This window comes from Centropristis striata, chromosome 19 (assembly GCF_030273125.1).
Source record: "Centropristis striata isolate RG_2023a ecotype Rhode Island chromosome 19, C.striata_1.0, whole genome shotgun sequence".
Lineage (NCBI taxonomy): Eukaryota > Metazoa > Chordata > Actinopteri > Perciformes > Serranidae > Centropristis > Centropristis striata.
The window spans coordinates 3,267,620-3,279,991 of NC_081535.1; the positions used below are offsets into that span (position 1 = coordinate 3,267,620).

The 12,372-nt window shown below is 33.7% G+C and overlaps 1 protein-coding gene across 1 annotated transcript in view; it reads right to left on the reverse strand.

Moving 5' to 3' along the window:
* The window catches only part of LOC131992434 (A-kinase anchor protein 2), a 168,447-nt gene that overhangs the window by 143,781 nt on the left and 12,294 nt on the right, over positions 1-12,372 (reverse strand). The window contains exon 2 of the mRNA XM_059358027.1: positions 8,704-8,755. Coding sequence (XP_059214010.1) covers positions 8,704-8,755 — 52 coding nt within the window. The remainder of the gene's footprint in view (positions 1-8,703; positions 8,756-12,372) is intronic.

Genomic DNA, 12,372 nt, shown 5'->3' on the forward strand with positions numbered 1-12,372 from the left:
CTAACAGTTAGCTCTGTAGTAGTACAGTGTGTATGTGTTAACAGGCTAACAGTTAGCTCTGCAGCAGTACAGTGTGTATGTGCTAACAGGCTAACAGTTAGCTCTGCAGCAGTACAGTGTGTATGTGCTAACAGGCTAACAGTTAGCTCTGTAGCAGTACAGTGTGTATGTGCTAACAGGCTAACAGTTAGCTCTGTAGCAGTACAGTGTGTATGTGCTAATAGGCTAACAGTTAGCTCTGTAGAAGTACAGTGTATATGTGCTAACAGGCTAACAGTTAGCTCTGTAGCAGTACAGTGTGTATGTGCTAACAGGCTAACAGTTAGCTCTGTAGCAGTACAGTGTGTATGTGCTAACAGGCTAACAGTTAGCTCTGTAGCAGTACAGTGTGTATGTGCTAACAGGCTAACAGCTAGCTCTGTAGCAGTACAGTGTGTATGTGCTAACAGGCTAACAGTTAGCTCTGTAGCAGTATAGTGTGTATGTGCTAACAGGCTAACAGTTAGCTCTGTAGCAGTATAGTGTGTATGTGCTAACAGGCTAACAGTTAGCTCTGTAGCAGTACAGTGTGTATGTGCTAACAGGCTAACAGTTAGCTCTGTGCAGAGTTAGCGATGCCGGTTAATTCACGATCATTATCAGCGGATACGTTGTGCATAATAAGCCATGCTGGTTTGTTTATGATCAGCTGCTGACGTTGTGCACAGTTAGCAACAGCGGCCATAATGAATTAATTCAAGTTTAACACAAGCTAAGGAGGGAAAATGCATCAGTACAACTACTGTAAACAAACAGGAAGTGGCCACTCAGGGTTCATCGCTCTACTGATTCTTTAATAATTAATAAGAAATAGAATAACACTTATAGATATAAAGTTATATATAGCAATTAAATCAAGTCAGACAGACATACTGCATGAAATACAGCACACTGCATCACTAATGCCAGTACTCCCAGGGATGATTATTTATTTATTAAAGTATTTCACTGAGCAAACACCACGGAAGGCCCTACACTAACGTTTATGTTTTATCTATGTAAGTTCACAAATGTCTCTCTCAGAAATAAAGAAATGCTGCTTTTTGCAAAAGCTATTTATTACATAATTTATTGAACATTTATGAATTTAAAATAAGAAATACATTTAAAAAAAATGTATCATTTTAAGTTAATTTTCTTAAACCAGTAATATATATATATATATATATATATATATATATATATATATATTCAAAATAAAAAAATTACATAATTGTTTAAATAAATAATAAATGATAAAAACAAAAATAATGATAAAAATAATTTTTAATAATAATAATAATAAATAAAAATATGTATATATGTCTGTATATAGTATTAACTGTATATGTATTTATTGAACATTTATGCATTTAAAATAAAAATGTTTTTTTTAATTTATCATTAAGTGAATTTTCTTCAACTAGTAAAAAAAAAATATATATATAACCAAATATATATATATATATTTGTATATATAAATATATATATAACCAAATATATATAAATATATATGTATATATAAATATATATATAAATTCCCCGCCCTGTTAAAAATTGGCATTCTCCATTGAAAAACCCCATATTGGTCGACCACAAATGTGTTTCAAGCAACTGTAAAAAAAAAAAAAAAAAAAAAGTTTAATCCTAGTCAATGAATTCCATATTCAACAGTCTCTCTCCATGCTGCAGCAGAGCTGATCGGTATGTCGTTCTATCTGCCAAACTAAAAAAAAAAAAGTCCTGGCGATTCACAGCCATTAGTGTGATGATTTATTAATGAGCCACACCACACACAGACCATCTCCTGGTCAGTTAACATGATAATGACAGCTGACTGCTACCTGAGCAGTCCAGTTCTATACTGGAGATAAAACCTGGAGGAGAACATAAAAACTACTGTCGTCCAGACGACACGTTCATTAAAATCAGAGTCACGTTCAGAGACGTTTGGCTCTGATTTGAGAGGAAGCTTCCAATTTGGCTTGAGATCTGCTAAAGTATTGATGAGGTCTCTGAGTATCAATTATTGATGAAATCATTAGCATGTCAGCTGCAGACAAGACAGTGTGTGTGTGTGTGTATGTGTGTGTTTTACCTCTCTACAGGGGTTCAATAATACTAGAAAATTTTTTTATTGAAAAAACGATGTACTGTTATAAATATTGCCTGTCTTTATCCTGTGTGGGTAATTCATGGAAATAAGATTTTTAATTAAGATTTTCTTCTTCCATTGAATATGAAAATGAGATAATCAAGATATAAATATAATAAATATAACTAATATATTATTTTGCTGAGATACTGATTGGAATCTGTTAAATATAATTAACCAAAGATGTTTGATATAATTTGGTCAAAAATATTTTTATTTATTATGATAATAATTATTATAATAATTATTTTTAAATTATTATTATTATTGTTATTAAAAATTATCACTATTGTTGTTGATTTAACATTTATTATATTATTATTTATTTAACAATTATGACATTTATAATTTTATATTATTTATTTAAAAAAATATATATTGTAAACAATTTTTTTTTACTAGTTTAAGAAAATTCACTTTGATATTTTTAAAAAATGTATTTTTTATTTTAAATGCATAAATGTTCAATAAACGCATGATGTTTCAAAGGTCAATGAGTAATATATGTTAAATAATTGTGGTTAGGAATTTTTTCTCCATTTTTTTTTTCCAATCCCTTTTTGTACGCTTTTACTTTTTCCTTAATATTTTCTGTATTTGTCTATAGGTCTTCATGTTGATTGTTTGTCTGTTCATTTACATGTAAAATCAAAAACCAATAAAAAGTAAATGACAAAAAAACAGACAGAACAAACATGGATAAAACTCCTGCATATATATATATATATATATATATATATATATATATATATATATATATAATCCCTGCAATATAAGACAGGACAATATAATCTGGTTTTACTCCTGGGGCACTTTAAACAAGTGTAATCAAGTGTTGCTGAAACTGCCTCTGGATGAGAAACTCTGATTGACAGTCAGAGGAGGTTTTATAAAGTCTTGTCCAGCTTTTATTTACAGTGGAGCTGCTTTGTTTGGCTCAAAGAGCTTAGCTCCCTCAGACTAATAGTGTAACATAACCTCTCTCTATTTAAGGGCCTGGTAGGGCTTCAAAGCTGTTAGTGCCCTTATTGTCTATGATACACACACACACACACACACACACACACACACACACACACACACACACACACACACACACACACACACACACAGCTGAGACAAGACAGATGTGCACTTGAAGGAGACAAACAGGCTCAAATGATTTACTTGTATTAACGGCTGACTTTACACTGTAAAAAATACAGTGAGTGGGTTTTCTACTGTAATTTCAATGTAAATATCAGCAAAAACTGTAATTTAAATAGAACATTCCTGTTATTTTTAGGGTAATTTTGTCAATGTGACATCATGGAATTTCTCCATTAACTTTACATGAGAATGTTATATTTTTACAGCAAAACTGTGTGTTTAATTAAGATAAATTGATATAACTTTTAAATGGCCGGTAATTGTTTTTGGTATGTTGATTTGTTGGTCAGACTCTAGGCACAACATATATAAATTGTTATAGCTTATTTTTATTTTTATTTTTTCCCAAGCATTCTGGATCCCTCCTCTAAATGTCCCTTTTTATTTATTTATTTATTCATTTATTCATTTTTGTTTGTTTATTTGGCTACTGTTCACCCCTCCTGTTTGTCTTTTAATAGGGAAAAAGTTTTGTTTGCTCATTATCAGGACTATTTATTGTATTTTGCTTATTTTATGTGAATGTGACTCTCTAGTTTCAGGGTATATAAAAATATAAAAGATATATATGAAAATAAAACGGTGTGTTTCCTATAGTTTATGACAGAAAAAGTAAAAGTTTTGTGCTATTCTTTGATTTACGGTAAATTAAAAGTGTCTTCTATACAGTGATATATAGTTTTTAATTTTATGCCCTATTTCTGATGTCATTTGACAGAGTTTTACTATAATTTCTACAAACATTTTTTACAGTGTACTTGATCTCTGAGGGTCCTTCAGTAGAAAAGGATTCTCTGTTGTGTTCCAGCTGCCACCAGAATATTCTGCAACATTTGTTGTTTTTCTTGGCCTGCAGCACTAAACCAAAAGTCATTTACACAATGACATAATCAATGATTTTCTAGTGTTTTGCCAAACACACATGAAAGAATGATGCAAGAGACAGAAACGCTTCTTCCTCTCTGCTCAGGAACTTTCCACACTGTAAAAAAAGGTGTTTAGTCTAAAAATAATAGTAATAGTAATAAAAACAGTAAATCTGAGGGAAATGATCTTGCTGCATGGACAGATAATTTACCTTAAGATTTCTTAAATTAAGATTATTAAATCTAGAAATAAGCATGTTTTAGCAATATGAATAACAATAACATTTTGTGTCTTTTTTTAAATCATTTTGAGTCTTTTCTAATAATTTTGTGTCTTTTCTAATAATTTTGTGTCTTTTTTGTCATTATGGGTCTTTTTTTTTTAGTAATTTTGTGTATTTTTTCAGTCATTTTGGGGTTTTTTTGGTCATTTTGTGTCTTTTTTCAGTCATTTTGTGTTTTTTTTTGGTCATTTTGTGTCTTTTTTTTGTCATTTTGTGTCTTTTTTGTCATTTTGTGTCTTTTTGTAGTTATTTTGTGTCCTTTTTTTGGTCATTTAGTGTTTTTTCAGTCATTTTGTTCCTTTTTTTAGTAATTTTGTGTCTTTTTTTTGTAATTTTGTGTCTTTTTTTGGTCATTTTGTCTCTTTTTTCTGTAATTTTGTGTCTGTTTTTGGTCATTTTGATACTGCCTCCAGCGGCCCCCAGGTAATTAGAGTCTGAGACCCCTGATTTAAGATATTTAATCTTACTTAGAGTTCAGTTCTTGCAGTGTACTGACTGCTTTAAGTACATGCAGCCTGGTATGGCTGCCATGTTTCAACGTGGCCAAAATAGTTTCTCCATCTGCTGCTGCTGCTGTTCACCCCACTTGTGTGTATCAATGTGTGTGTGTGTGTGTGTGTGTGTGTGTGTGTTCCAGTGCCTCTGTGCGTCTTGAGTGTGTGTGGTATGCTGTGGTTGCTCGCTGGCGCCAAATTTAGTCCTCGGCAGTGAATCCTGGTCTAAGTCCTGCTCTGAAGTCCTATCAGCGCCGAGCCAAACACTTCACTAGATGCCTGCGTGATCACGAAACAGAACTTTTGGAGTATCGGAGGAGGAATCTGGACCACCTCGCAGCTGAGATCATTCCACCTTGGAAAGCACGTACACGTACACGTAAAAAAAAAAAAAAACCTCAGACATCTGGCCAAAAAGAAAAAAATAAGAGCAGATTTTCCACCAACTTTCCTCTGAGCTGGTTTCCACCAAAAAAAGACATGGAAGAAGATGAAAGCTGAGAGGAAACAGCGAGAACAGCAACAACTGTGCAGCAGAGCAGAGCAGGAGGTGCAAGGAGAATCAGTTTGTTTTTTAGTGAGGAAAAAGGGTGGAGGGAGGGGCTGATGTCATGCTGGAGAGCTCCTAATAAATGAATCACTTTTTAAATGAACAACTAGAAAGCAGCAATGATGCAATCGTGATTATTAAAGAGGACTAAGCCTGCAGTCATGTGGTGTTGGAATAATTGGAGAAATAATTTACCGACTTGGGAAATTCACACAAACTTCAATACCTCCTCCAGTTGGAACAACAACTCTGCAAATAGTCTGAAAAACTTTGGTACATTCCTGCCGAGTTGACGTCATATTACACAGAAACATGCTGCACCAAAGTAAAAGTTGGGTTGAAGAAACTAAGAAAGTATTTATTAATTCATGTTAGGGCTGCACAATTAATCGAATTTTAATCGTGATCACGATTTTAGCAGCGATAACGATTAAATTAACCTGATCGTTGGCGATATTTCCATTTTAAAATGCGTCTCTCCTGTTGCTATATTTAGCGACTTTTCAGACCCCCTTAGAGACTATTTTTCAAAAAAGCGACTGGAGACAAATCCAGCTACTGTTTCTGGTGTTATTGGAGACTTTTGGAGACTCGTTCTTACTCTTCTTAACGAGCTGTGGGGGCCGGAGGCTCGTTAAGAAGAGTAAGAACAAGTCGAAGCGGCACAGTCCTCCTGCAGCAGTCTCTCCCAGCTGCAGAGCCAGAGGGGATGTTAACCACTTAGCGTCCAGTCTGCAAATTGCTAACAGGCTAACAGTTAGCTCTGTAGCAGTACAGTGTGTATGTGCTAACAGGCTAACAGTTAGCTCTGTAGCAGTACAGTGTGTATGTGCTAACAGGCTAACAGTTAGCTCTGTATCAGTACAGTGTGTATGTGCTTACAGGCTAACAGTTAGCTCTGTAGCAGTACAGTGTGCATGTGCAAACAGGCTAACAGTTAGCTCTGTAGCAGTACAGTGTGTATGTGCTAACAGGCTAACAGTTAGCTCTGTAGCAGTACAGTGTGTATGTGCTAACAGGCTAACAGTTAAATCTGTAGCAGTACAGTGTGTATGTGCTAACAGGCTAACAGTTAGCTCTGTAGCAGTACAGTGTGTATGTGCTAACAGGCTAACAGTTAGCTCTGTAGCAGTACAGTGTGTATGTGCTTACATGCTAACAGTTAGCTCTGTAGCAGTACAGTGTGTATGTGCTAACAGGCTAACAGTTAGCTCTGTAGCAGTACAGTGTGTATGTGCTAACAGGCTAACAGTTAGCTCTGTAGCAGTACAGTGTGTATGTGCTGCTGCTGCAGGAGGTGTTCACTTAGTGATCTCTGTTTGTTTACAACAAGCACCAGACACTCTGTGCACAGTTAGTGATGCTGGTTAATTTACCATCACGATGTTTATGATCAGTGGAGACGCTGTGCATAATTAGCTATGCTGCTTTGTTTATGATCAGCTGCTGAACAAGGCTATTGTAAAGTGACCTTGATTAAAACCATTTCACACCATGTGTGGATTTTGTTTAAAAATGTTATTATTATTATTATTATTATTATAATTGTTAATAATAATAATAATAATAATAATAATAATAATAATAATAATAATAATACATTTTATTTATAGGTGCCTTTCTTATCACTCAAGGTCACTGTACAGTGATAACAATAAAAAAAAACAACTAATAAAAAACAAATAAGGGATTTTTAGGTACAATCTGCCAGTTTAAACATCATCATGCTGAACACAGTTGAAGTCTGAAGTGAGTGGAGATGATGGAGTCACTTCTGCGCTGCTGAAAGTTTAATTGAATTGAAGAATTGTAGACTTTAGTTTGCCACAGGGCTTATTTCTGCAATAATCCAAAATCCAATAAAAATTGTCTTTTAATGGAAGAAACCAGGTTGACGCCAACTTCCAGGTTGGTTTACAGAAATACCTGAACATCACCCTGCAGCACTCTGCTGGTAATTGGCTTAACAACTAATATAAACCATCAGCTACTGCTCCATGCTTCAGACAGACAGACAGACAGACAGACAGACAGACAGACAGACTGAGGGTCAGCATGTTGTTCAGAACTCTACTGTTGTGTTTACGTCACAGGAATTCAGTCAATAATCCTGAACTTTGGCATTAAACAAAGAGAAACACAGACAGGTTTACCCTCTACATGTGTTTGAATCAACGTGAATGGAACATGAATGAATAATGTGACAAGGCAGAACGAGCAAGACAGAGAGAGAGTATTTTTTTTTTTTTTAAACTGAATTTCCCCTTGTGGATGAATAAAGTAATTTTGATTTGATTGATTCCATTGTTATTATTATTATTATTTAAAATTATTATTATTATTTAAAATTATTATTATTATTTTAAATTATTATTATTGTTGTTATTGTTTTTATCATTTATTATATCATTATTAATTTAAACAATAATGACATTTATATTTTTTATATTATTTATTTAAAAAAATATTATATATTATTAAACATATTTTTTATATTTTTTTTTACTAGTTTAACAAAATTCACTTAGAATTATACATTTAAAAATATATTTTTTTATTTATTTTAAATGCATGATGTTTCAAAGGTCAATGAGTAATATATGTTAAATAATTGTTATTAGGAATTTTTGTATTATTAATATTATTTTTATTTAAAAGTATTATTATTATTTAAAATTATTATTATTATCATTATTGTTGTTGTTGTTTTTATCATTTATTATGTTAATATTCATTTAAATAATTATGACATTTATCATTTTTATATTATTTATTTAAAAAAATATTGTATATTATTAAAAATATTTTTTAAAAATTGTTTTTACTAGTTCAATGAGTAATATATGTTAAATAATTGTTGTTAGGAATTTTTTTCACATATATAATCCCTGCATTGTTAAAGACAATAGAATCTAGTTTTACTCCTGGGGCACTTTAAACAACTGTAATCAAGAGTTGCCAAAACTGCCTCTGGATCCTTTACTCAACTAAAAGTACTAATACAACACTGTGAAGTTACTCCACTACAAGTAAAAGTCCTGCGTGTTTGAATGGAACGTGAATGAATAATGTGACTCTGAGGTGACGTACAGTCACTGTGAACCAGATGAAATCAAGGTGAGACACAGACAAAAAGACAGAAAGTCAAAGAACCAGACAGCAAAAGTTTTAAAACTCTCTGACTTACCGCCAAGGCCTGCAGCCTCTCTTTGTGGAGCTGAGCCTCCTCACACGACATCCTGGAGGAAAGGGGGAGCAGGGGAGGAGAGGGGGGAGAAAGAAGGAGAACGAGACGTTTAGACCTGGACGACTGGGACCTGGAGACCCTCAGACAGAGGTAGAGGAGGAGAAGAGGAGGAGAAGAGGAGGAGGAGGAGGAGGAGTATCCAGACGAGGTCCTTAATCCAACCAGAGACAGCAGACAGAAGGAGGAGAAGAAGGAGCTGGTAATAAAGACCTCCTCATTCACCGGCCATGTGCCTCACTCTCAGCCTGCTGCTGCATTCTCTCTCTCTCTCTCTCCGACGCTGTCACCCACTCTTTCTCTTTCTGTTTCTCCTCCCATTTGTCCCTCCTCCCTCTCTCTCTCTCTCTCTCTCTCCCTCTCTCTCTCTTTTAGGCATGGGCCATGTGTGATTAAACAGCTGGGAGGAGCAGCTGAGAGGGAAGGAGGGAAGGGGAGAAGGGGAGGAAGAGAGGAGTGGTGGTATGGAGGTGAAGGGGGCGGGGGAGAGAGAGAGAGAGAGAGAGAGAGAGAGAGAGAGAGAGAGAGAGAGAGAGAAGAATGAAGAAGGGAGAGAGAGAGAGAGAGAAAGAGGAAGAGCAAAGCTAAATAGCAGAAGTAGGGAAAAGGAAGCAGAGGAGTAATTTGTCATATTTGAAGCTGAGACGAGACAATGGGACATTTAATATTAACCAGTTTTCATTAACTCTGTGGAGGGTTTTTTGGGCTATTTAGTGTCTGTTTTAGTCCTTTAGTCCTACATAAGTAATTGTAAGTCATTTTGTGTCTTTTTTTGGTCATTTTGTGTCTTTTTTTTGTCATTTTGTATCTTTTTTTGGTCATTTTGTGTCTTTTTTTTGTCATTTTGTGTCTTTTTTTTTGGTCATTTTGTGTCTTTTTTTGGTCATTTTGTGTCTTTTTTTTTGTCATTTTGTGTCTTTTTTTTGTCATTTCGTGTCTTTTTTGTAGTTATTTTGTGTCTCTTTTGTGGTCATTTTGTCTCTTCTTCTGTGTTTTTTTGGTCATTTTCTGTCTTTTTTGGTCATTTTCTGTCTTTAACAGTGAGAGACAGAATATAAAAAAAAATATAATAAAAATCACATTATACAAAAATTAGACATTTATTTGAAATTTTGTGTCTTCTTCTGTTTTTTTTTGGGGGGGTCATTTTGTGTCTTTTTTAGTTATTTTGTGTCTTTTTTGTCATTTTGTGTCTTTTTCTGTGTGTTTTTTGGTCAGTTTGTGTCTTTTTTTGGTTATTTTGTGTCTTTTTTCGTTATTTTGTGTCTCTTTTGTGTCTCTTATGTGGTCATTTTGTGTCTTTTAATATTTTTCTCATTGTAGGGGTTTTGCAATATATTTCTCTGTCTTTAAGTAGAAATAGTATTTGATCTCCTGACGATTTTCAGATTTTTACAAAATTTTCCTACTAACAAACAAATGATCTGTCTATAATTTAATAGTAGTTTTACTTTAACATTGAGAGACAGAATATTAAAAAATATCCAGAAAATCACATCATATAAAAGTTATAGATTTATTTAAACTTCATTGAGTCATAGACATTGTCAGTGAGAAAATTTAGCAAAAATCACAAAATCGGCATAGGATCAAACACTTATTCCCCTCTCTGTAGCATGTTACTATAATTTTAAAAATATTCTGATGTTTAATAAAGCCTCCCACACAAACAGTCCTCCAGCTGACTCTCCAGCTTCTATTTCTGCTCACTGTGGTCATACAGTTCAAACATGACATCAATGAAGCCTTGTACTGTAAAAAAACAACAAAAACCAGGAGTGGGAGAGAAAAAAAGGTAATTGTGTCACTCCGTGAACAGATCTATGCAGATTTCTAAAAAAACAACTGCAAAAACACTCTTTAAAAGGCAAGACACACCTTCACTAACACAGGGACGAAGCAGCAGAGTGTTTAAATGGGTCACTGTTAACTCTGTCCCCATTTTCTTTCTCCCCCGTTTAACTCTCGAGGTTCACCTGCAGTTCTTCTTCTACACTTTCCTACGCTTCTCGTTCCCTTTATGTTCCTTTATTCCTTAGATCAGATTAGATTAGATTCGACTGTATTAATCCCACAGCGGGGACATTTCTATGTTACAGTTGACCACAAAAAATGCACAAAAAATGATTTCCCTTTTAGATAAAGATAAAAAATAAACAATCTAATAGAAAAAGACATTTAACCTTTTATCTGGCGAAGAACTATATTTGGTAACTTCAGTGGATATCAAAATGTCTCTCTGTTTGGTCGTAGAACCACATGGATTTGTATGAGGAGAAAATAAAAATATAATTTCTACAAGAAAAAAATGTGCAGATTTAAGAGATTTAAAGTGGCAAATCTGCTCGAAAAAAGTCGCAGATTTACGAGACAAAAGTGGGGAAAAAAACAACTTTTTTCCTGCAGATTCACCACTTTAAATCTCATAAATCTGCATATTTTTTCTTGTAGATTTGACCTATTAAGGGTTAAAAATATACTATATACTATATACAACCTAGTGCAAATGAAGTGAAGAATGTGCAGAGTGCAAATTATCTGCAAAATGTGCAGAAAAGAAAGAAAGAAAACTACAACATGGTCAGGATCTTTCCTCTTTTTCTCCTCTTGTTCTCTCTTTCCTTTGCCCTGTTTTATTTTCTGCTACCCAGCACTTCTTTCTCTCCCTCCATACATCAAGTTTTCCCTACGTACCTCCCATGATGCATCTCTGCCCTCCTTACTTCTTCTGTATTCTTTCCCATTAAACCCTCACTTCTCCATCCACTTTCTTCCTCTTTCCCTCCCTCCTGACCCCTTCGTTCCTACTCTTCCTTCCTATTTTGTTCCAGCTAGGGCTGGGCGATATATTAATATATTGATATATTTTTAAATGTGATATGGGATTAGACCAGGGGTCTCAAACTGAAATTACTTGGTGGCCGCTGGAGGCAGTATCAAAATGAGCAAAAGAAGAAACAAAATTACAAAAAAAAAGCACATAAAATGACAGAAAATAAATAAATTACTTAAAAAAGACATAAAATGACCAAAAAAAACCCCACAAAATGACTAAAAAAAGACACAAAATGATCAAAAAAGGACAAAAAATTACAAAAAAAGACATAAAATGACCAAAAACCCCCCAAAATTACAAAAAGACACAAAATGATCAAAAAAGGACAAAAATTAAAAAAAAGACACAAAATGACCAAAAAAAGACCCAAAATGACTAAAAAAGACACAAAATGACAGAAAAAAAATAAATTACTTCAAAAAAGACAGAAAATGACCAAAAAACCCCACAAATTTATTTAAAAAAGACACAAATAACCAAAAAAATGACTAAAAAAGACACAAAATTATTTAAAAAAAGACACAAAATGGCTTTAGACACATAAGGATATCAAATATGTAAGGATGAAACCGGGGCAACACAAATAATAGATAACTATTAATTCTGACAAATGACATGACTTGATTTTCTCGATTTGGGGCACCATTCTGTAAAATAGAGAAAATAAGTCACCTAAATCAGCTAATAAAGTTACTAAACTATCCATTTGGAACACGGATTAATAATTAACTTGATTATATTCAAGTTACCATGTTTATATGTAGTAGTGATTGAAG